General features: G+C 43.2%; 3 protein-coding genes across 3 annotated transcripts; 2 read left to right on the top strand and 1 right to left on the bottom strand.

Moving 5' to 3' along the window:
* Nucleotides 1-2,520: 2,520 nt before the first annotated feature.
* On the top strand, nt 2,521-3,057 carry LOC308281850 (NADH dehydrogenase [ubiquinone] 1 alpha subcomplex assembly factor 4-like; the record flags this gene model as incomplete). The annotated part of the gene is made up of 1 exon (XM_080722173.1): nt 2,521-3,057. One exon carries the CDS (start codon nt 2,521-2,523, stop codon nt 3,055-3,057), a length of 537 nt encoding a protein of 178 aa, XP_080578299.1.
* Nucleotides 3,058-7,253: 4,196 nt separating this feature from the next.
* LOC308282092 (mannosyl-oligosaccharide 1,2-alpha-mannosidase IB-like) lies at nt 7,254-8,933 on the top strand (the record flags this gene model as incomplete). Its single annotated transcript, XM_080722436.1, has 1 exon — nt 7,254-8,933. One exon carries the CDS (start codon nt 7,254-7,256, stop codon nt 8,931-8,933), a length of 1,680 nt encoding a protein of 559 aa, XP_080578562.1.
* A 3,870-nt stretch (nt 8,934-12,803) lies between these two features.
* On the bottom strand, nt 12,804-20,683 carry LOC308282091 (extracellular calcium-sensing receptor-like; the record flags this gene model as incomplete). The annotated part of the gene is made up of 5 exons (XM_080722435.1): nt 12,804-13,702; nt 16,953-17,202; nt 17,670-17,876; nt 18,312-18,581; nt 20,426-20,683. The coding sequence occupies 5 exons, from the start codon at nt 20,681-20,683 to the stop codon at nt 12,804-12,806; spliced, it is 1,884 nt and encodes a 627-aa protein (XP_080578561.1).
* Nucleotides 20,684-23,490: the final 2,807 nt, after the last annotated feature.

Here is a 23,490-nt window from a genome sequence, read left to right as displayed (position 1 = left end):
GCACTAAGAATTAATCCAGTACAACCTTTTAAAAAACATGACTAAAATCTTATTTTGAAGGTAATCGAAAATCACTTCCTCAAAATGAACGACTCGTTCTCACAGTGTTGCCAGATGTTGCGAGAGAAATAAGCAACCAAAACACAAGGTTTTGATTGATTGATTGATCTATTGATTGATTGATTGATTGATTGATTGATTGATTGAATACTTTATTAACAGTGAGTTTTCAGATTGGTGGACTGATATGTTCACACATTCTACACCATTGTTTGCAATATTCACTTTGTCCACTTGAGGGTGACAGACTACAGATTAAAATAAAAAACTTCTTGCTATTGCTATTAATGCTGACATGGAAATATATAATTTAACACTATAATCCTAATTCTACAAATTAGGAATAATTACCAAAAAGTGCCCGTCAAATTATTTGATAAACGTATTGCTCTGGGTATTAACCAATATCTTTGCCTTTGGATTTTAGATTTCCTATCCAACAGGTGGCTAGGATTGGCATTGGCAACAGACTTTCTAGTACTATGACTCTCAATACCGGGGTCCCCCAGGGTTGTGTATTATCAGCCCTCCTCTTTGCTCTGTAAGTACGATTTTATTTCCCACTCTCAATTTGTTTCCTTTTTTAAGTATGCAGACGACACAACTGTGGTTGGCTACATTAAAAACGGTGACGAGTCAACCTATAGCGGTGAGGTGGCTTGTAGATTGGTGTACCTCGAAACAACTTGATATTAAATTTAGCTAAGACCAAGGAAATGATTATTGATTTTTCGGAAAAACAAGACAGTGCTCTCCCCCCTGGTCATCAGTGACCAGTCTGTTGAAAAAGTCAATAGTAGGCTATTAAATTCCTTGGCACCACGATTTGCCACTCCCTGAAATGGGAGGTTAACAGAAGGTGATCGCTGATCCCAGCCACCCTGCCAGTTCCTTGTTTGTAACCCTGCCCTCAGGCAAATTACTCCAGTCTCTTAACCCTAGTCTAATACACCACAGAGAAAGTAAACACTTTCTGATGAGCCCATGACTGTTTGGTTAAGAAAGGTTGAGGAAAGGTTTGCACTTTCTTTATGTTTTATTAATCTTTTCATTTGGGACACACAATGTTTTTATGTCCCATTTCAGTTAAAGTGTCCCGAGGTTTTGTTTGATTTACATGGCCACAAGTGCACAAGGCGCAAGTTGGCATCTCGGCAGAGTGCAGTCTATTTTATTGTATTATATTATTATATATTTTTTGTATTTCCCTCTTAAAGTAAGTGTCCCCAAGCTTTGTTTCATTTACAGAACTTTATAATATTTGCTCAAGTTCAGGCTATGTCAGTCTATTCTGCCTATTTATTGAAACATTTATTAACAATAAATATTCATTGCTAATAAAGCACTTTAAACTTTGCGTATGACTAAATGTATAGTAGCATGACTTTCTTGACTACCCCTTCCTTACTGACCACTGGCACACATACAAAAATACTGCTGTTGCGGGCGTCCCACCTCTCGTGAGTGGGGCCCATGGTGTCCGGAGCCCTGAGGAGCCGTGGGTGCATGGGTGTTGTTTATTTTCATGTCTGGAAGGTGGCAACCCTATTACTGTGGTCAACCGTGAATTATGACATTTATCAACAAACACTTTTTAACCTCTGGATGACGCAAACACAATAGAAACAACTTGAATGGACATCAGATAGAGGGGGAAAGGAACTGGTTGGAATAACGTGTTCCTTCCAGATGCTATACGTCCTACCGGGGAAACTCTCCTTGTCAGGTGATAAGCGGCCTGCTCCTTCCATGCATTGAAGGAAGCATGAGCTCAGTTTGGGGCTCTCACCAGGTTTGAAGAGGGAAAGTATCGGCCAGGATTACAGTTTAGGCAATTGGCACCGGGTGAAAATGGGTTACAAAATTGTGGGATAAAATAAAGAAAACGTTATCAGAATGGTGTCTGCTGAAACGGTTTTGACCTAACCGTTGGTTCTGACAGTATGATAACGACCATATACCATACAAGACACCCGCATGAAGCCAGCTGAGATACCTAGGAGCAGGGTTGAAGAGACCTATATCATCCAAAACTGGAGTCATGGACAGGGCAGATGTGATCTGAGACTGGTGTTGACAGTGTGCAGAGGCCGACCTCATGTAAGATGATGACATGAATGAAATACACCGTATAAGGACATAGATATTATGTAAGCTCCATGTAGGGACAAGTGAAGACGGGGTGACATCAGCAGTATGATATGGCATCTCGCGAGGAGTGAATATTAGATCTAGTAATTCAGTTTGAGCATGGAACTCATGTGAATTCTTACTTGGCTCTTAAGAACATTACAAGCAGACCTTAAGTACAACGGACAGGGCAGTGTCGAGTGTGATGTCTCAAGGCTTCATGTTCAACATATGTGAAACAAACTAGTGGATATACTTTTGTGGCCTTGGCACTGATCAGTGAGGCGTATAACCTTTATTTTTAATGCAGTTTTGTGTAATATTTCAAATATGGGGACACGCGTGCTACGGATGTTTAGGAATTTCAATCTAGAAAACCGGGCACACCGTGAGATATCCAAGCAGAAGCCAAAACCAGCACCACGACACCCGGTTAACCATCCACCTGAGGCTGAGATCAGTCCTACATTTCCGGAGGTAACTGATGCAATCCACCAAAAGAATGCCCCTCTTTTGACACTCCTGAAGTCTGTGCACGTGGAGTCGAGAGATCCAGAAACGGAGTCACCAAAGCAAGTAGAGCAGAAAGAAGAGGAGCGCAGACCACTGAAGTACAGCTTACCCGGGGACACCTATGGCCTTGTTGACATTACGGACGTTCCTAAAGGCAAACTGTCCATCGTGGAGGCTCTCAGGGCCCTTGCGAGTCACAAGCGGGAGCCACAAACACGGACCCCTGAGAAGATCGCACAGGAGTATTCCCTTAACATGAAAGACACGAAAGCCCTTTTGAAGTTCTTTATCCCCATTGAAGTCAAAATCATCCCACCAAAGACGGAAAATGTGAAGCAGTTAAAGGGTTCTTAAGCCTTATTTATAATTTGACGTACAGTGGTGAAAATAGACGATCTGCATTTACGGTGTCTGACACGGCCGTACGATGGAGAATACATTAAGCAATATGAGGACATATTCATCAGTCCAATAGTTACAATTTACAATTTAGGCACTTAGCAGATGCTCTTACCCAGAGCAACAATAAGCAGGTAATACATCAATACATCAACATCAATACATCAAATGCATAGCAAGGTAGGTAGACCAAGCACCTAATCATTAAAAAACATTATAAAAAGCAAAAAATTATATCTATCTTTCATGTATGGTCATTGCTATGGGCCTAGGTGGAGTTTGAAGAGGTGAGTCTTCATTCAGCCAGGCCACTGTTGAGATTTATATATAATAATAACAATATAACTAGAACTGCTCTCTGTCGAGGTGCCAACGTGCGCCTTGCCCACAAGTAGGCCATGTATGTACGCAAGCAGAGCGCGCCTTGGGGTGTGCTCACCTCTGGCATCACTGCTTCCAAAACATAATTGATATATTATGACCAATGACATCACCACTGGTCCCTCATTGCCTGTTAATGTTGACATTGCCAGAGATCCTGGTCCCTGATTGGGCTATGGTCTTAAACAAGAGAGGACACCGACATACCGGTACATACATACATACATACATACATACATACATATACATACATACATACATACATACATACATACATACATACATAATGTAACCTTCTCTTGGAAGTTTTAATCTACCTATGAAGGTGGATTCTGCTTTTCTATGGGAATGGAGTGGTTTCTTGCCATTTGCGGGTTTCTGCAGAAATACACTCCATTCTCCATAAGAATTTGAAAGGCAAAACAGGGAAAGGACCAGGGAACAGGGAAAAAATGCATTTGCAGGACATTTTCAGGGAAAGAGGCACATCTGTATTATCAATAGTAGCAAAGCCCCAAAAATATCAGAAAAGAAAGACTAAATATGGGCAATATCCCCAAAGATCTTTCCCCCATACATCTGGCAAAGCCATATATGGTTATTACGTTCTAACCTCATATATGATCGGCTGTGGGGCGTAACGTATGTCAGACCTTGGTGGACAGACTTGGTGCTGTACTTATCCTCTTTCCGCGGGAATTTACTGGAGAGTTTTTTGTACCACACTTCCGGTTAACAACAGATCTGACATACAAGCTCACGTCGCGTCGCAGATGCAACCGTTGTGAGCTTGTAGATCACACTCGGCTGCAGCGCCGGAAGCTCCGTGCAACTTCTGCGCAATGCAGATTGATTGATTGATTGAAGAATTTATTAGAAGTTTGCAATAGAAAAAAGTACAGTTTCATGACAGTACAAATCACTGGTACAAGGTCAACTAAAAGGAGATCCTAGAAAGCCGAGGCTTATTTCCACAGGAACCACACTTTAAGTATCTCATATAACATTGAAAGACAGACGGATAGAACATAGTACTTTATCTAGGATAATATCAGTTTCAAAAGCATAACATCAAATACAAAGGCAGAAAAAAGAATAATAAAAAAGGGGGGGGGGGGCATGGGGGCTTAGTCTATTTACAAGTCACGGGTAGCAGCTGTCTGAAGGTGACCTTTCATACCAATTTTGAAGGAGGCTAGGGATTTGCTCTCCTTTAGGGCTTGAGGAAGGGCATTCCACATGTTGATGGTGTAGCAGGAGAACGAGTTAGAGCCTTGTTTAGTGTTAAATCTACGTTGATGATGATTCGTGGAGCTGCCTCTGGTGTTGTGGTCGTGAACATCCTTGACCTTTAAGAAGTAGTTTGTCAGGTACATGGGAATCTTGGAGGTGTAGTGTATCTTGTACACCAGGCCCATTGCAAGATGCTGTACTCTGTCAGCTACTTTGAGCCATCCCACGCTTTCGTGGTGATGATCGGTAAGGTGGGTCAGAGGAGGGAGACCAAGCACAACCCTTTAATTAGTTTGTTTTGGGCTGTTTGAAGCTTTAACTTTAAGGCGGCTGGGGCGTCGCGATACCAGACAAGGACTCCGTAATCAATGAGGGGCCCAATAAGAGCTCCTCCTAGTGTCTTTCGGGATTTAGTATTGATCAGCGGGGCAACCCTTTGCAAGAAGCGAATTCGTTGGTTGACTTTATTGATTACCTTGGTGGTAATTTTTTCACTGGATAGGTTAGCCTCCAGGATGCAACCCAGGTAGCAGATGTAGTTTTTTCTTTCTATCACAGTGTCACCTACTTTAATTGTGAAGTTCTCAACTAGGCTAAGTTTCTGACTAGATCCAAAGAGGATACATTCAGTTTTGCCTAGGTGAATTGAGAGTCTGTTGTCATTGAGCCAGGTGCAGATCTTGTTAAGTTCACAGTTAAGGGCCTTTTCAACCTGCAATAAGTCTCTGCCGGAGACTAGGAGAGCCGAGTCATCCGCGAACAGAAACAGATTGCAGTCACAAGCAGATGACATGTCGTTTACGTATATTAAGAACAACAGTGGTCCTAGTATACTCCCTTTACTGGGAGGGGGGGGGGGGCAGGGTTCCGTTGACTTCCACCATCTGTTCCCTCCCCACCAAGTAAGAGTGCATCCATCTCACTGCTGTGCTATCAAGACCAATAGCTTTGAGTTTTTCGATCAGAATAGAATGATCGACGGTGTCAAATGCCTTCTGGAGGTCCAGCATGACCATGCCGCAATATTTGCCATCGTGAATTTCACGTTTGATGTAATCTTCAAATAGATGAGGCATGTATCTGTGGAATGGGACTCTCTGAAGCCAGACTGGAACTCGTAGATCAGTTTATTCTCTTCAAGATATTTAGCCACCTGTTCATAGACAATTTTTTCCATTACCTTAGAGATGGAACTAAGGATTGAGATTGGCCTGTAGTTGCCAGGGTCAAGTTTACTGCCTTTTTTGTGCAGGGGGGTTACCTTAGCTAATTTGAAGTCCTGGGGGACATAACCCTGCTTGACAGATAGATTAATAATATGGGTAATGATTGGGGCAATGGTGGCAGCTGAGTCTATGAGAAATTTGGGGGCGATTTTATCATGGCCAGCGGCCTTGAATTGAGGTAGGGTGCGAAGTTTTTTAAACACTTCATCAGTTGTCACCGTGGTAAGTTTAAAATTGTCTTTGCATACCCCAAGGTTCCTGTAGAATTTCAAGATGTGCCTAACACCAAACAGCCCAGATGGAGCGGGCAGTTTATTGACCAGATTTTTGGCCATGGAGGTGAAATAGATGTTGAGATTTTTGGCTACATCGAGACTGTCAGTGAGGAGGGTTATGGGAGTTTGGATGGATATGTTGCTGGCTATGGATCTAAGTTTAGCACCACAGCCTAGCTGGGTTTTAAATAGCTTCCATAGGTCTCGTGGTTTGTGGATGTTTTCCTCAACTTTCTCATCCAAGTAGTGTTTTTTGGCAGAAAGGATTAAGGAGGTTGTCCGATTTCTCAGTTTATTAGCCTCTAAACTGACTATTTCTAATTTGGCTTCAAGGTGTTTATTGGGGCCTTTTTTGAGTTTGTGATTATATTTGCGTTTCTCAGAGTATTTTTTGTCTCTGAGTTTCATTGATTCACAGATTTCCGAATTCCACCATGGCTGTGAGCGGGCTTTAACCCTGACCCTACGCAAAGGAGCCACTTCGTCTAGGGTAGTGTTGAAAATGGATTTAAAGCCCAGCCAGGCTTCATCGACCTGAGTGCTAGCTAGTACTGGGGACCAGTCAGATTTCTCCAGTTTGTGATTAAAGGCTTCGCTAGAGTAGGTTTTAAGGTTTCTAGCTTCAACTGTTTTGTGGCCGTCAGCTTTGGACTTATGTATTTTACGGGTGCAGTAAATTATATCATGGTCGCTTAGGCCACCACATTCAATAGTCCCACTCGCGGAGACTTTAGATTTGTCTGTGGTTACAATGAGATCTATGGTGGTTTGAGAGTTATCTGTAACCCTAGTTGGCTTGGTGATGAGCTGAGTGAAACCCTGTTGATTACAAAGCTTATTGAATGGGATGTTGGAAAGTTGTGGATACTGTAGAATTGGGTTCTCACCCTGGCATTTAGGAATACAACACTGGTTCGCTCCACCTCCCACTTTCACCTAATCTGAGTTTAACAGTGAAACCAGGCGGACGAATTCCCTGCTGCAGGGTCCCAACATTTGTCTCAGTGTGCCTCGTTCCTTCTGCCATCTCAGAACCATGCTGAGGCTCTCCAAGTTCATCTGTGCCTTCATCACCCTGAGCTTTGTAGCCTTCCCCAAGGGGAGTCCCACGTTCACAGAAGGACAGTGGGCACACTACAAACACAGAAACACAGACGAGGAGATATTGCGGGATAGGATCCATGAAGACCATGAGCGTACACTGCAGGAAGCAGCCAGAGGGAGTAATTCCGATGAGAAGTCGCTGCTTCTCCCAAACACTCTGCCCCCCATACCCTTGCCCATGGTGTTAGGAGTCAATGACGGAGAGCCCCCAGAACATGACATCAAGAACAAACGGGACAAGATCAGAGAGATGATGAAGCATGCATGGGACAACTACAGACAGTACAGCTTTGGTAATAATGAACTGCGGCCCCTGTCAAAGACAGGCCATTCCTCCAGTGTCTTTGGCAATTCCCAGCTAGGTGCGACTATAGTGGACTCTTTAGACACCCTGTACATCATGGGCCTTAACCAGGAGTTCAAGGATGGACAGGAGTGGATTGAGCAGAACCTGGACTTTGATGTCGATGCTAGAGTCTCTGTCTTCGAGGCCAACATCCGTTTCATAGGAGGACTGCTGGCTGCTTACTACATCTCTGGACAGGAAATATTCAAACTCAAGGCAGTGCAATTGGCTGATAGGTTGCTTCCTGCCTTCAACACGCCTACAGGCATTCCCTGGCCCATGGTCAACCTCAAAAGTGGTGAAGGTGTAGGTACGCACTGGTCACCAGACAGCGTTTTGGCTGAGTTCGGGACCCTCCACATTGAGTTTGTTCACCTCACACACCTAACTGGGAACCCTGTCTACTATCAGAAGGTTATGCACATCCGTAAGCTGCTAGCGAAAATGGACCGCCCCAACGGACTGTATCGGAACTACCTTGAGCCTCACACAGGCTCCTGGGTAGTTGACGAGACCTCAGTAGGATGTCTTGGGGACAGCTTCTACGAGTACCTCCTGAAAGCATGGCTCGTGTCTGACAAGACCGACATGGAGGCACGCAGGACCTATGATGACGCCATTGAGGCTATAGAACGCCATCTGATCCACAAGTCTGACGGTGGTTTGACTTTCATCGGGGAGTGGGATCATGGCTACCTGCGGAAGGAGATGGGCCACCTGACCTGTTTTGCTGGGGGGATGTTTGCACTTGGAGCCAATGGCTCGCCAGATGGCAAGGCAGAACACTACCTCCAGCTGGGAGCTGAGATTGCGCACACCTGCCACGAATCCTACGACAGGACAGCATCGAAGCTGGGACCAGAAACATTTAGCTTTGACCCAGACTTTGGTCCGGAGGCAGGACCTGTGAACAGACATTACATCCTGCGTCCGGAGGTCATTGAGACCTACTGGTACATGTGGCGGCTCACCCATGACCCCAAGTACCGCCAGTGGGGCTGGGAGGCGGCACAGGCTATAGATAAGCACTGCAGGGTGAGTGGGGGTTTCTCTGGTGTGGTAGACGTCACCTCGTCCACTCCCACCCATGATGACGTGCAGCAGAGCTTCTTTCTGTCGGAGACGCTCAAGTATCTGTACCTGTTGTTCTCCAGCGATTACCTGATGCCCTTGGAGAGCTGGGTGTTCAACACGGAGGCTCACCCTTTGCCTGTCCTCCGCCTGGGCAAAGATACCCTGGCTGGCAGCCACCTGGCCCAGCCGTGACTGACTTTCTTACAGATAGGAAGGGGGCCTTCCCGTTTCTGTGCCCAGGGTCAAATTGGCCAAGCTTCGCAGGATGCTTGACACTTGGGATGCCATTATTTTTGTAATTATTTGGCTACAGAGTGCAGCCATTGTGAAGAGCCCCGGTAAATCTCATGATGTTGTAATGGCGTATGTTTACTCGGCGATTGAAGCTTTTTTTCTTTGGAAGTAGATTCTGAGATAAAGCCGTTTCTTTGCAGCAGCAATGAATACGAGCCTATGGAGATTAAACGCTTCCTGATGATGGCGAACAAGTTGCATCATGGGATTTTTGCTCACCAGTGGCCGCCGCAGCGCCTGTTTACCTAGTAACCATGGTAACCAGTTAACACGTCCCTGGACATGATAACGGGGACTTGGCGCCGCACCGCCGTAATTCCTATCATGTTCCTGGACGTAATTGGCACCTTAAGTGTTAATGAAATTAACTCATAAATAGCACCACTCATGTCACACTGGGTTTTGATTTTCTTTTTTTTATGAGAAAACGGATCTTCGACTCGTCGTGACTACAAGCATTTCGCATTCATCATGCGATAAATGTCGAATGATATCACGTTATATACACACACACACACACACACACACACACACACATTGGCCCTCATTTATCAACGTGGTGCAGATCAAAATTTGGGCGTACACCGAAATTTAGGCAAGTGTCTGCATTTATCCAACATGCTGCTGGGCTTGGTGGTGTGTGCGTGCGTGCATGTGTGCATGTGTGCCGCTGTGCGTGGTCTGTGTGGGACGCGGACATGGGAGTGAACTTGAAGCATGCAGAATAAACTCTCTTCTATTGGCTATTCTTTCATTGTTAGGCCGGAAGACTTGGTAACATTATACTGGCTGAGCGATTTAAACCTCTGTGGGTACCATTTTGGCTTGCCTGCAATACAGACGCGTCACTTACCCTTAACCATATAACATTTTGCTACCTTCCGCATTACAGCCTTTCGGCTGTTGTCATTAGGACGGCTGTTGGTTTTGGTGTGGTAAACACCTTCCACAAGATAACATTATAATTCTTCGTAAAACGAAGACATAGGCCTACTGACTTTAATCTAATGAAAAACGCTGCTGACGCTGTCGCTTTCTGTCTCTGTGTATAACTGTTGTTGTTTGAACTGACACCATTCAATAAAGGTTTGAAGAGGAATTCAAAGCCAAAAGCCAATCACAACATGCCACGTCATCGTTCAGACGGAGAGCCAATTATATTGTGTGACATCAGTTGCAAGCGCAGGAACCCCGCGCCCATAGACATATAAAGGTAGACGCCTCCTCCGGCTTGGGGTGTTGGTAAAAGAGGACTGGCAAGCTTCCTGAATTCTGAAGGACGCTTCCTTGGGCGTCACCCCACGGACTTTAGGGTTAAGGTTTTTGATTGAATCATTTATTTGGCAATTTTGAAAACAAGACAAGGTACACACAACATACTTACATGCCGAGCAGCACCGGCCGGTTTACCATCAAGGCCAAAAAGGAACATCCCAAATAAGACCTTTTATTACGGCTTTGTTTACATTCAAAGTCCATTATATACAATTCATCACAAATAATAACAATAATAACATTTAATGCAATAACGAACAGCATAAGTACAGTATAACAAACTATATACAATGCAAATTTAATATAATAAATGGGGGAAGGGTGTTTCCCTTCGTCTCTGGCCTTCTGATAGGTGGATTTTCAGGGCAGCCTTGAGCTACTTGTCTTCAGGGAAATAGTCAGGGAATTCCACACTTGCGTGGCAGTATTGTAGAAGGAGAATTTACCCATATGTGTGCTGTGAGATTGTATTATAAGATCATTGTTAAGGGTAAGGGTTAGAGTTGGGTGTCGAAAAGATGACATGTAGAAACAGCATGTAGAAGTAAAGTTGAGAGTGATGCAGGAGAGTTTCTGCTGTGACTCCATTTGTTCGGCCAATCTGGAAAATATCTTTTCCACATATCCAGCTCAAGATGTAGTTGAAGATAAACCGCCACTTGAAAAACAGCCACCCACCTGGCAGCCACACCATAAAACTTCCATTCATCTTAAGCATCATCTCTGAGCCTCCAATGAATGGTATTTGCTGTGCATTCATCATGAAATACATCCCATCTTGAGGGCAGACCTCTATTCAGAAACACCCCTACTTAGAAACATCCCTATTCAGAAATACCCCCACTGAGGTTAGTTAGGGTTAATGTTTAGGTTAGGTTTAAGTGACACCTCCATTTAGAATAATGGAAGTCAATCTTCTGAATAGCAATGTTTCTGAATAGAGATGTGCTGTGAGAACAGAGATTTGTCTTAAGAGTTGAGAGTTGAACCATTTCTCAACATGTGAGTGCTGTGCCATGTCTTAGAATCTTGTGGAATGCAACATCGCTGAACCTGGTACACAGCAACAAGATACAAATCTGTATTTGAACTGGGCTGGAGCTCTTTCAAATATTTTACGTATGCCAAGATTATGCATAGCAGTGACCTGTTTCTAGTTCCCACTTCTGAGCCAAAATTGCAAAACGTATGTAAAAAAAAACAAAAAAAAAAAAAAAACAATATGTCATATTATCCACAACAGTCAAACTTTGTTTTTCACAGTTATGATGTTTGAGATTGCCTTTTAAAGTGAGTGCAATGTAAAGTTAACTCGAGAAACTCATTGTAATGTTTGATTTAATGTTGTGTTTAACTATAGGTACATTTGCTACATTACATAGTTGCATTATACAATACAAACATACTACTTATAATGCATTATAATCTGCTTTTATCACAGAATAGTTTAAAAAAACTCTTATGTTGATAGTTGTTATAATGCTTTATAACAACAATCATAACACATTATAAACGTCCTCTCACACATGGATGACAAGCAGCTGAAGGACAAATATGTACATTATGCTGTTTAGCATTCAATGCCATTGTCCCTGCAACAAAAAAACAAAAAAAACTGGAGGCAAAGCTCAGAGACGTAGTGCTACACCCAAGCATGTGCGACTGGACACTAAACTTCCTGTCAAACCAACCATCAGGTGTTGAGAATGGGCAGCATCACATCAGACCGGCCATCAACACTGGAGCACCCCAGTCAACACTGGAGCGCCCTCTCCTCTACTCCCTGCACACACATGACTGCAGAGCCACACATGACTTCAACACCATCATCAAGAACACGGACCCCATGACAACGATAGGTCGGATTGTCAACAACGATGAGTCTGCCTATAGAGATGAGAACAAGTCACTGCCTGGCACTCAGGTGCCGGGAGAACTGGAGGCCGCAGAGAGATCATACGCCAATCCTCATTGATGGAGCTGCAGTGGAAAGGAAAGCAACGTCCATAGCATCATGATCACGATCAGATCATGTTCCCCCTTAACACCCCCCCCCCCCCAACCACCACCCACCCACACACACACACACACACACACACACACACACACACACACACACACACACACACACACACACACTCACACACACACACACACACACACACACACACCACACTCTTCTTCTTCCCTTTATCTTATGGAAATAACAACAACAAGTTCCACCCACTATTCTGAAGTTGATTTTGATTGTGATGTGTGCTGGACATACCTGCAGTACTATCACCTACAGAGAATAAAATCAACTTTTCACCAGGTTTGCTTCCTGCCAGATGATACATGTTTGCATCTAGAACTCCATTACTACTTGAGACTGGTAGAAAACAGAATCTACTGCTAACAAGATTAACAGCAAGAAAATATATACATTTACAATTATTGTTTTAAAATACAGGAGGACATAAATATTGTCATTCAATTTATGTTTCTACATCTTCAGCGACCCATGATGGACTTCTTAGTGTTTTTCTCAGGTTTCAAAAGCATTATGTAACACTTTGGTCCGAACAGCGACAGCAAAAGGCCAAAACTAGACGCCAAAATAGCAAACACCTCCACCACATCCGCGTATTTGCCTGGAGAGCTGATATATGCTGGGACGAAGGCGATCCACACGGCACAGAAGATCAACATGCTGAACGTGATCAACTTGGCTTCGTTGAAGTTTCCCGGAAGATTCCTCGCCAAGAAAGCCAGGACGAAGCTGAGCAGTGCCAGCAAACCGATATAACCCAACAGCACCGCGAAACCAACGGTGGATCCCACTTCGCACTCGTAGACTATCTTATCGCTGAGGTATTGAGTGTTTTTAAGAGGTGTTGGTGAGGCGGACACAAGCCAAGCAGTGCAGATAATTGCCTGAATGGAGGTGAGAGCCAGAACCGTTCCTCTCTGCTGCTTAGCACTGAACCACTTCATGATGTCTGCACCGCCGGGCGTGGAGGCCTTGAACACGGCCAACACCACCATGGTCTTCACCAGAATACAGGAGACACACAGCACAAAACTGATCCCAAAAACGGCATGTCTCAGTTGACAGGTCCAGAGTCTGGGACGACCGATGAACAGCAGCGAACACATGAAGCATAGTTTGAGTGACAGCAGAGTCTGGAAGCTGAGCTCCGAGTTGTTGGCGCGCACCATGGGCGTGTCTCTGTGATAGACGAAGATTCCCATGACAACGGCACAGGTAATGGTGCCTAGCAACGAGATGGCTGTCAAAGTCATGCCCAGGGCCTCTTGGTAGGAGAGGAACTCCACGCTCTTTGGGACACAGTGGGTACTCTGGGGACGGGACCAGAAGTCCTCTGGACAACTGGTGCACTCTGCAGAGTCTACAAAGAGGACAAGGTTAAATAGGCATAAGTGTTTTCATTTATTTGTATTTGTCTTTTGGGAAAATGGAAAAAAGTTATTACAATAATAATTAAAGCTGCAAGCAGCGATGAACGGGCCCTCGCAGCTCTACCCACGTCACAAGGGGCAGCGACCAATCAGAAGAGGGGGCGGGGCTAAGTTACACCAATTAAGGACAAGGAAACAAGTCAAATAACACCACCCACAAGTTTATACGACAAACAGTTGAAAAGTTACAGGTACTATTGAATATCGGCCAATCAGAAGAGGGGGCAGGGCTAAGTTAGACCAATTTAGGTGAAGAACTCTGAAACAAGTCAAATGACACCACCCACAAGTCTGTACGACAAACAGTTGATGAGTTATAGCCACATAAAGTTTTGGCCAATCAGAAGAGAGGACAGGGCTTAGTTAAACCAATTAAGCTGAAGGACTCTGAAACATGTCAAATGACACCACCCACGATTCTGTACGACAAAAGGTTGATGAGTTATTGCCAAATACATTTTCAGCCAATCAGAAGAGGGGGCGGGGCTAAGTTAAACCAATTAAGGTAAAGGACTCTTAATCAAGTCAAATGACACCACCCACAAGTCTGTACGACAAACGGTTGACGAGATAAAGCCAAATAAAGTTTCGGACAATCAGAAGAGGGGGCGGGGCTAAGTTGAACCAATAAGGCTGAAGGACTCTGAAACAAGTCAAATGACACCACCCACATGTCTGTACGACAAACGGTTGACGAGATAAAGCCAAATAAAGTTTCGGCCAATCAGAAGAGGGGGTGGGCTAAGTTAAACCAATTAAGCTGAAGGACTCTGAAACAAGTCAAATGACACCACCCACAAGTCTGTACGACAAACGGTTGACGAGATAAAGCCAAATAAAGTTTCGGCCAATCAGAAGAGGGGCCGGGGCTAAGTTAAACCAATTAAGGTGAAGGACTCTTAATCAAGTCAAATGACACCACCCACAAGTCTGTACGACAAACGGTTGACGAGATAAAGCCAAATAAAGTTTCGGCCAATCAGAAGAGGGGACGGGGCTAAGTTAAACCAATTAAGGTGAAGGACTCTTAATCAAGTCAAATGACACCACCCACAAGTCTGTATGACAAACGGTTGATGATTAATAGCCAAAAAAAAGGAACAATCAAGTATCGACCATCAGAAGAGGGGGCACTTCCTGTTTGGCGAAGGAAGTTTGACGCTCCACCACGGTCACGCCGTTTAATGAAAACTCATGATTTGAGCAACTTTTCATTGTTAAGGTGTCTTGTGTAGGCCGAGCGAATTTGAAGTTGATCCGATTAACCCCCTAGGAGGAGTTTGTTAAAGTGCGACACGTGAAAGCGGCCCAAAATGCCCCAAAACGCCACAAAGAAGTCAAAATGGCTGACTTCCTGTTTGGTTTCGGACATGGTGCCAAGAGACTTTTTTGTGAGTCCGGACATGATACAGGTGTGTACCGATTTTCATATGTAGGTGAAACACGATTCATTCGGCGGAAGAAGAATAATCTTTACAATTACAATAGGGTCCTCACACTACTGCGTAGTGCTCGGGGCCCTAAATATTAAAAAATAAATGAAAAAAAGTTATCAGAAAAACACGGCCAGCTCACATATTAGGACGTTAGTATGAGTCACCAGAAAATAAGAACGGGTGTTTTTGATGAATCTATCATGGTTAAAATGGAGTTTGAAGTTATAATGGGTTTGTATAGGAATGTGTCTGATAAGATGAATATGAAATATCTAAATATTGAATCAAGCTAATAAAATCTATCCAGGGTGGTCACAAAGACCTGAGTAAACAATACAATTACCAAAAGTATTTTTGAAAATGGAATATCCCTTTAAGTAAATGAACTTAGTTACTTTACACCACTGCCTACCAGTCTCATTGCTGATCTCTCCCTCAGAGCACGGAATGCAGTCAAAGCAGCAGACAGGTTCCCCTTTCCTTCTGGCCACACGGGTTCCAGGGGAACAGCTCTCACTGCACACCGACCGAAGCGGCTACAGAGGATGATAACAATGATCCATCTCAGTCTAAACTGAATTGCATTAGGTATTTTAGCCCAGCGGGTCCCCCAGGGGAGTCCCAAAATGATTGATTAACTTAATGTGCAGTAAACAAACCAACATAAAGTTTAAGTGTATAGATGGTATCTGCACATTTCTAAAGTGACAATTTAAGGACTTTTTAATACCTCTAAATTGAAAAATTAAACATTGACCAAACTGTCAAATATTAGAGGCAGAAATTGTGAAAATAGCCGATCTACATGCTCACAACGCCTCGCAACGCGAGGCATTGTGAGCATGTACATCTGCTATTTTCACAATAGAACCTTGTTATACAAAATGTAATGCTTCAACCCTCAGTGCTCGTCAGTTAAAATATGATAATTTTGGGGGTCGTGGCCTGAAAAGGTTGAGAACCACTGCTTTAGCCAGCCAATTAAGTGACACCTTTGTGGATTCAAATCTCCAGAAGATTCTGTCTTCATCAAGGATGAGTTCTTCGCCTCTGGAAGGGGACTTCTTGAACAAACCTACAGTGTGGATCTCTGTGCTTCCATCAGGGAGCCACACCCAGTTTATGATATCACAGATCGGTTCACCGGGATCTCCGTTCTCATCAAATGATACTTGCTCACCATATGATGTGGTAAAGTTGACCTTTTGCAGGTAATACACAAGCTAGAAATGGTGATGAGGAAAAAAATGGTGAAGAAAAGAAAATACTGTAGGCCTATACAAAATACACAAACGTGACACTGACACTAACTGTCTACACTACACTCTTGCAGTAGTTACTACACAATATAAACATTAACTGTACACATGTAAGCGCTATTGAAGTGCTGCGTGGGTTTGTAGTTATAATAACAAATTGATGCCTCTCATGACTCTATGACAAACTGTTCAAAAGTTGTGTCAAATGATAGAAACTATGATGTATTGACCAATCAGAAGAGGGGACGGGGCTAATTGACTCCAATCATGGACAGGGGTCTAGCGTATTGTAACGGGGACAGATTACTTCCACGTGTTACCAGCTGCCTGATACCAACAATAAGCCACTCCCCAACCTACAGTACTTATGGTCAAGGACTTTAAATCGAATCAAGTGATGCGACCTACAAGTCCCTGGACGTGTTAACAGACGTATGTGTAACCAGAGGAATATTGCACCTGCCATGGCTGTATTGCCTGCAAACTGGCACAGCTGTGCCCACTGAAAGGCCCTTTTCCTGGCACACACTGCAGCATGTCATGCAGGGCATGTGCCAGCGAGTACACAGCCTTGTACACGCTGTACTCTAGTCTGAGATCAGACATATCCAGAAGGGCAGTTTTCGCTGTTCCCAGGTCCTCTTGTCCGGTGCACTCCCTTCCACCAGCATCCACCCACTCTGACTGAAGGGGTGCAAATTTGCAGTTGAACGTGTCCTCCCAAAACTGTGTCACCTGAAGAAATAAAAAGGGGGCTTGAACAGAAACATAAATGCAAAGAAGAAGAAGCAGAAGAGGAAGAAGAAGAAAAAACATAATATAAAAACCGACATCAGAATGAATTTGCACCCTAAATACTACATTTGTCATGCGGACGGCTGAGCGCGTCAGAGGATGTGATTTCCCTCCATCCAAGACTTGAACGCTGTGTCAGCAAAGCTCACAGAATCATCGAAGGTCGTAGTCACAACCATCCCATACTGTTTCAGATGATGCCCCATGGAAAGTGGGTCCACATTCAAGGCCACCGGCAGTAGACCACTAAAGAAGCTTCTTCCCAAGACAATCTGACACTTGAACGAACTAGCCAAAGCAATGCTTGAGAAACGCCAAAGCAATGCTTGAGAAACGAAAGCACCCCTCCCTCCCAAGGCTGTGTGATTCTTATAACTTTGAGCCTTGAAATGAAAGAAAATACTCACTATGGCATTCGCTTTGCTGTTGTCGCCGTCATTATCAGGACGTATTTGTAACAAGAAGTCCTTAAGACCTGGTATCTCTCCATGATGGATGGCGAAACCCAGCGTACCTCTAAGGTAGGGCATGAAGTGAGGAGTCTGGAAATTAGGGTCATTTGCCCAGCCCACGTCGGCTATCCACTGTAAACCTGTCACATTCTGCTTTACCACCTGTTGATTGTATTGAACAATAACAATAATACTAAAAATACCACCACCAGTTTAGTTTCCATCCGTGAAAAATTAAATCAACAATGCTGGCCACAAAGGAATACTGTGTGCCATTTTAATATCACACTGAAATCTTCACACCTTTCATCGTTTAATACTTCGTTTATTTCTTAAGTGATTTGTCAATTTACTACGCTTATATACATTATTATTGTTATCAATTGCTATGGAATTCATTATGTGTGAAAGTCTCAATAGTTTTCTTATTCTTTGATAAACTCTAATCTAATGTCAATATGAGCTTCCACCCATATCTGATTGAATACAAATGCTTGCAATTAAATCAAAATCCATGTTTACATGTCTTCGCTTGTGTCTTCGCTTCAACAATAAACTCCTTATAATGATGAATCTTGAAAAAATTAACATGACAACCTCCTCCATGAGCTTGACCATACGGATCCCGTATATGATACAGACGACCACGCGGGCCGTGGAGGTCTTCATCATGGAGACGATCCTCCGGAGTTCTGCTGGGTCGCTGTCCCAGGGCATGATCTCCAAGTAGGCCAGGCAACCCCGACCGGACTGGGCCAGCTCGGACTGGAAGACCCGAGCTGCGTCGTGGCCGTAGGCGTCGTCTCTGGTCAGCAGTCCAAACCAGGTCCACCTGAACCGTCTCATGACCCGGAGCATAGCTGCCATCTGATTGAATAGAGAATGTAGAGGGATAAGTGCTTAGGTTAGACCAAAGATTCTTAATTTAGGAAGATACACCAGCCCAGTTGGAGCCACTAGAGGTGACATGGTATACGCCAGCGGAGCCGTGCAAAGTCATTTACAGCAGGGGGTGTGGGCTGTTCTTTTAATATAAATAGGCCTAATTGCAGAATCATCATGCAATGTAGCCTATCAAATAGCTTAACATAACATAGGATTGCACAAATACCCCCAAATAAGCATAGGCCTATGCCAAGGCGCTGATCTGATTATCAAAACATATTATTTGGCGATTGGTGGCAAATTGTGCGACCGTCCAATGATTACTGGTGCTACTGTAGATCCCACGAGAGTGTGTTGCTGGGACAGAGAAAGGTCGATATTAATGAAGTAAGGCATTTTAGTATGAACATGTTGGAAATATTATGTGGCTTTTGATGATCAGGTCCAATATTTAAATCAGTGACCACAGGGCTAAAGAATGGTTCAGAAATAAGTAATGCAATGTTTAACAATAATCTTACTTTTAACTGCGTACAATTGTTTCATTTTACGTTCTCAAGAGTTAAAGATCCAACTCTCCATCATGTAGCTGGGGACCACCTGGAACCTTCTGAAGGACCACTGGTGGTCCCCGGGTCTCCCCTGGTTGAGAACCACTGGGTTAGATTATTCACATAGTGATTAGTCAGTGAATCTGCTAGATTCCACAATGAAAAGGGATCCTTTTAAGTGTGTGGAACATGAACTAATTGATACCAACAATCAGATCCATTTTGTAAAAAAATCACCTGGATGGCGTTATTTGGGGCTGTTCTGAAGAAGGAAGGGAACTGGTTCCGGTCACTCAAACAGGTGCAAAATGCATAGTAGCTTACCTGTTAAAGGCAAGACATATGTTTTGTAATGCAGTGGTTAATAGCCTACCTAAAAATAAAGGCATAGGCCCCAAATATAATCCTACTTGAACAATGCATTTATATAATCCAAGCAAAGCATGCGAGTGTAGCAAATAGAAGCTGTGTTACATGATTGCTCTCTCTCTCTCTCTCTCTCTCTCTCTCTCTCTCTCTCTCTCTCTCTCTCTCTCTCTCTCTCTCTCTCTCATACATAATATAATATAAACACATGTATAATACCAGGGACATGCATTACTTTTGCATTTGTAAATAACTAAACAACATAAATTACGCAAGGAAATGACAAACAAAACAAAAAAACAACACGTTTTTAGAACAACACAATACTGCTTCATCAGAGTTGGTGTTGGTGACTTTTTATACATTGTCAGATACTTGAGTGTGTCCTACACTACAGTATACCATTACTTTACCCAGGCTTTCAAAAATGCTGTACACATTGTACATTGTATATTTGTAAATAACCACAACCTAAATTAAGCAAGGAAATTAAAAACAAAACAAAACAAAACAAAACAACAAGATGTTTTTAGAGCAACACAATACTGCTTCATCAGAGTTGGTATTGGTGACATTTCATACATTGTCAGATACTTGAGTGTGTCCTGTACCATCACATTACCCATGCTGCTCACGTGGAGTCAGGAGGTTGTTGGCCATTCATGTGGCGATTTGAGGATCCAAAGGAGTTAGGAGGTTTAGTCTAGCCTAGCTCAGCTAGACTCTATCTCCCATTGCTAACACAAGTCCACGCAGTGTGATATCGTCTGGCTATGCTAGGCTAGGTTTAGTCAGAATCGCCTTTTAATATGTTTCATTGGTTGTTGTAAAACCCACACACACAGAAAGAGTGTTCAATATTAAAAAAAGAGAGAAAAATGTGGGATGGTGTTCACGTAAGAAACTTACCAGGGGCACTCTGTACAAACCAAACAAACCGCCGATGGCGACAGAATGCGACGAGTGATCGCTCAGATATCCGAGCACTTTTGCGGAGTCGGCACAGCTCTCGTTCAAACGGATCCGCTCCTCTCTGCCACTGATGAACGACAGCGCAGAGCGGAAGGCAACTCCCCGAGTGAAGCAGTTGCTATGGAGATTATACCCCAGCGTGACATTGGGCAGCAGGCTGGCGTTTCTGTTGATCTCCGTGATCGCAAAAGCCATGGTCTGGGCCCATCGGAAACCTTCAATGTTAAAACTAAGACACACACACACGCACGCACGCACGCGCGCACGCACGCACGCACACACACACACACACACACACACACACACACACACACACACACACACACACACACAATGCTAGTGTTAAACTAAAATGTTGCTGTGGTGACTAAAACTAAGAGTAAGTACGAAACTAAATGTTAGGGAGGGACTAGTGTAGAAGTAAAAGACAAATCATTGTATGTCTGGTTGTGCTAAATAGCAGATCTACAAGCTCGTAGATTGCCTATTTCCTAAGTGTAAAACCAGGCATTACAATGCCACCGGGGCCTGCCAACTAAATTAACTGTATATCTAAACACTAAAACATTTCAGACGACTAAAATTTGACAAAAAGTAAATGTAATTTTATTCAAAAGAATATGACTAAAACTAAATAAAAATGTGTCAAAACCAACACTACACAATGCTATTGTAAACTTGTATAGGCCTATGTATATTTTGCAGAAATATACAACCTCAACTAATCCTGTTGATCTACAGTACATCAGGGGTAGGCAACATTAGGCACGGGTGCCAATGTTGGTACAGGGGAGAGTTATCACTGGCACCCTGGCATAAGTGTGTGAGAGAGGATTTTTCTTTATAAAAATAGTTTGTTAAATTAGTCGCCTCAGCCCTCACATCTGTATACAAATTACATTCTGCACAAAATTCTATATTCATTCAAACTCAACTATGGGAGCTAGGTGGGTTATTGCTCTAATGAATTACATCCTGATGTGAAAGAAAATATTTCTAAAGAAGAAAAAAATAGCCTATGGACAATCAAAATCAAAATGTTTGTGGTGTCAAAATTCAACTTAATGTTGACATGGCACCCTGAATATCAATATCAAGAAAATGAAAATGAAAACATTGCTGCCCCTGATCTACATAAAAACGATGTTCCCCTTGTTGCCTTTCCTGCTTCTACAGGACAGTACAGTAGTGTAATTTCCAATACCTTACCTTCATCTCAGAGGCAAATATTGCACTTTTACTCCCTACAATTGTTTGACAACTTTAGTTATTAGTTATTATTATTATTACAAAACATACATTTACCACTTAATCCCCACATGTAGGCCTATATACATTTCCAAAATATAGCTGATCTACAAGCTCACAATGCACCGCATCAGAAGATTCTTATACATTTGAAAACTTGTGAAATGGGACATTCTGCATAATGGGTACTTTTGGTACTTTAAGTATATTTTGATGCCACTACTTTTGTACTTTTACTTGAGTACATTTTGAATTCCAGACATTCACTTGTAACAGAGTATTTTTTACATTACCGTTTTGATACGTGTTTGATTGATTAAAAAAAAAAAAAGAAAAAAAAGAAACAATGCAAAATAAAAGGTCAATAGAAAGGTCAGAGGGAGGTAAGGACAGGCTTTGTTTTCTGTTACCAGTTTTGAGAACTTAAGTAAAACGTGTGTACCTTTTTCCACCATTGCTATTGCATCTGTGCCAACTCACCCGTAGCAATTGGGGTCTTGCGGCTTGGAGGTGAAAGACAGCTCGGGGAAGACAGGCGAGAGGTAGATGTCGAACAAGCCACCCAGAATGAAGTCCCCGTCCTTGTGTATTCTGTTGAGGTTGTACAACTGTGCCTGTAACTCACACGACGAGGAAGAAGGCGAGGGAGACGGAGCAGAGAAAGGAGAGAGCAATGCCAAGGTCAAACACAGGTATGGGAGCAAGCGTATGTCTAGAGAGGCCCTCATGACTCTCCTCCTCTGTCTAACCGCCCCACCCTCGCCCCAAAGTGTTTGTCCAGTTACTAAGTCTTATAGGCAGTGCTGTGCCCGTCCCCCCGGACCCACTCATGCCATTACGTAATCTCTCACAACGCCCATCTCTGAGCCGAGGCAGGAGTAGCAGCAATGCTTTCATATGGTTGCTGCTTTTTGTGTTTTTATTTCCCATGCATAAAATCTAGATTACATGTTGCTTAGAAAAAGAGAAGACAATATCTAGCATTATTGTTGCTGTCCCGAAACCTCATATCTCCATGTTTAGATTTTTTTTTGGTATATTGTATATTATTTTATTATATTTTTGCTACTTTTGAATTGAAAAGTAGCCGTTTTGGACAAAATGATGAGGTATCCACCCGATGCTATGAATGAACGATAACCCACCTTTTGAAGAATATAAAATTACAAACTAGAAGCAGTGCTCTTACGCGCACAGGTCTCCGCCAGGTCAGGTAGGTTGTTATGGCTTCCTGGTGGCACAATAATAGGCCAATGTGAAAAGGGTGCCATGTGTTCTTGGGCCTTTCACGGCAATCAGACGCTGCATGCGTGATTTGAGGCATTTTGTTCCAAAAATGTCTTTTGCTAAAGTTGACCTGCTGGAGGACTAAAATCTAAGAATGTGTTTTGCATATGTTGGCCCTCTGGTATAGCGATATAAAAGGCTGATGTGAAATATTAAGGGCAAAGGTTTTTCCTTGGCCTTTAGGGAGTGCACATAGAGTTTTACACTGATCGGTAGAGTTATAGGTAAAAACACGAATCGGCCTGTTATAGCACCACCATGAAGCTGATTTGAACAATTTTAAATTGCTTTTCTTCCTCACCTAGTGGGAATGTGCGTGCATAATTTCATCAAAATTGCACGCTGTGTTGATGATTTGAGGTATTTTGTTCAAAATGGAGCAATCCTGCAAACTTTGAAAGACAATTTTAACCAATCAGGATGGAATGTGGCAAATCGGACAGAATGTAGAGATACTTACTGTGTAC

This window comes from Nannobrachium achirus (genome assembly GCF_963921795.1).
Source record: "Nannobrachium achirus genome assembly, chromosome: 3".
Taxonomy (NCBI): Eukaryota; Metazoa; Chordata; class Actinopteri; order Myctophiformes; family Myctophidae; genus Nannobrachium; species Nannobrachium achirus.
This window is presented reverse-complemented; position numbering and strand designations above follow the sequence as displayed.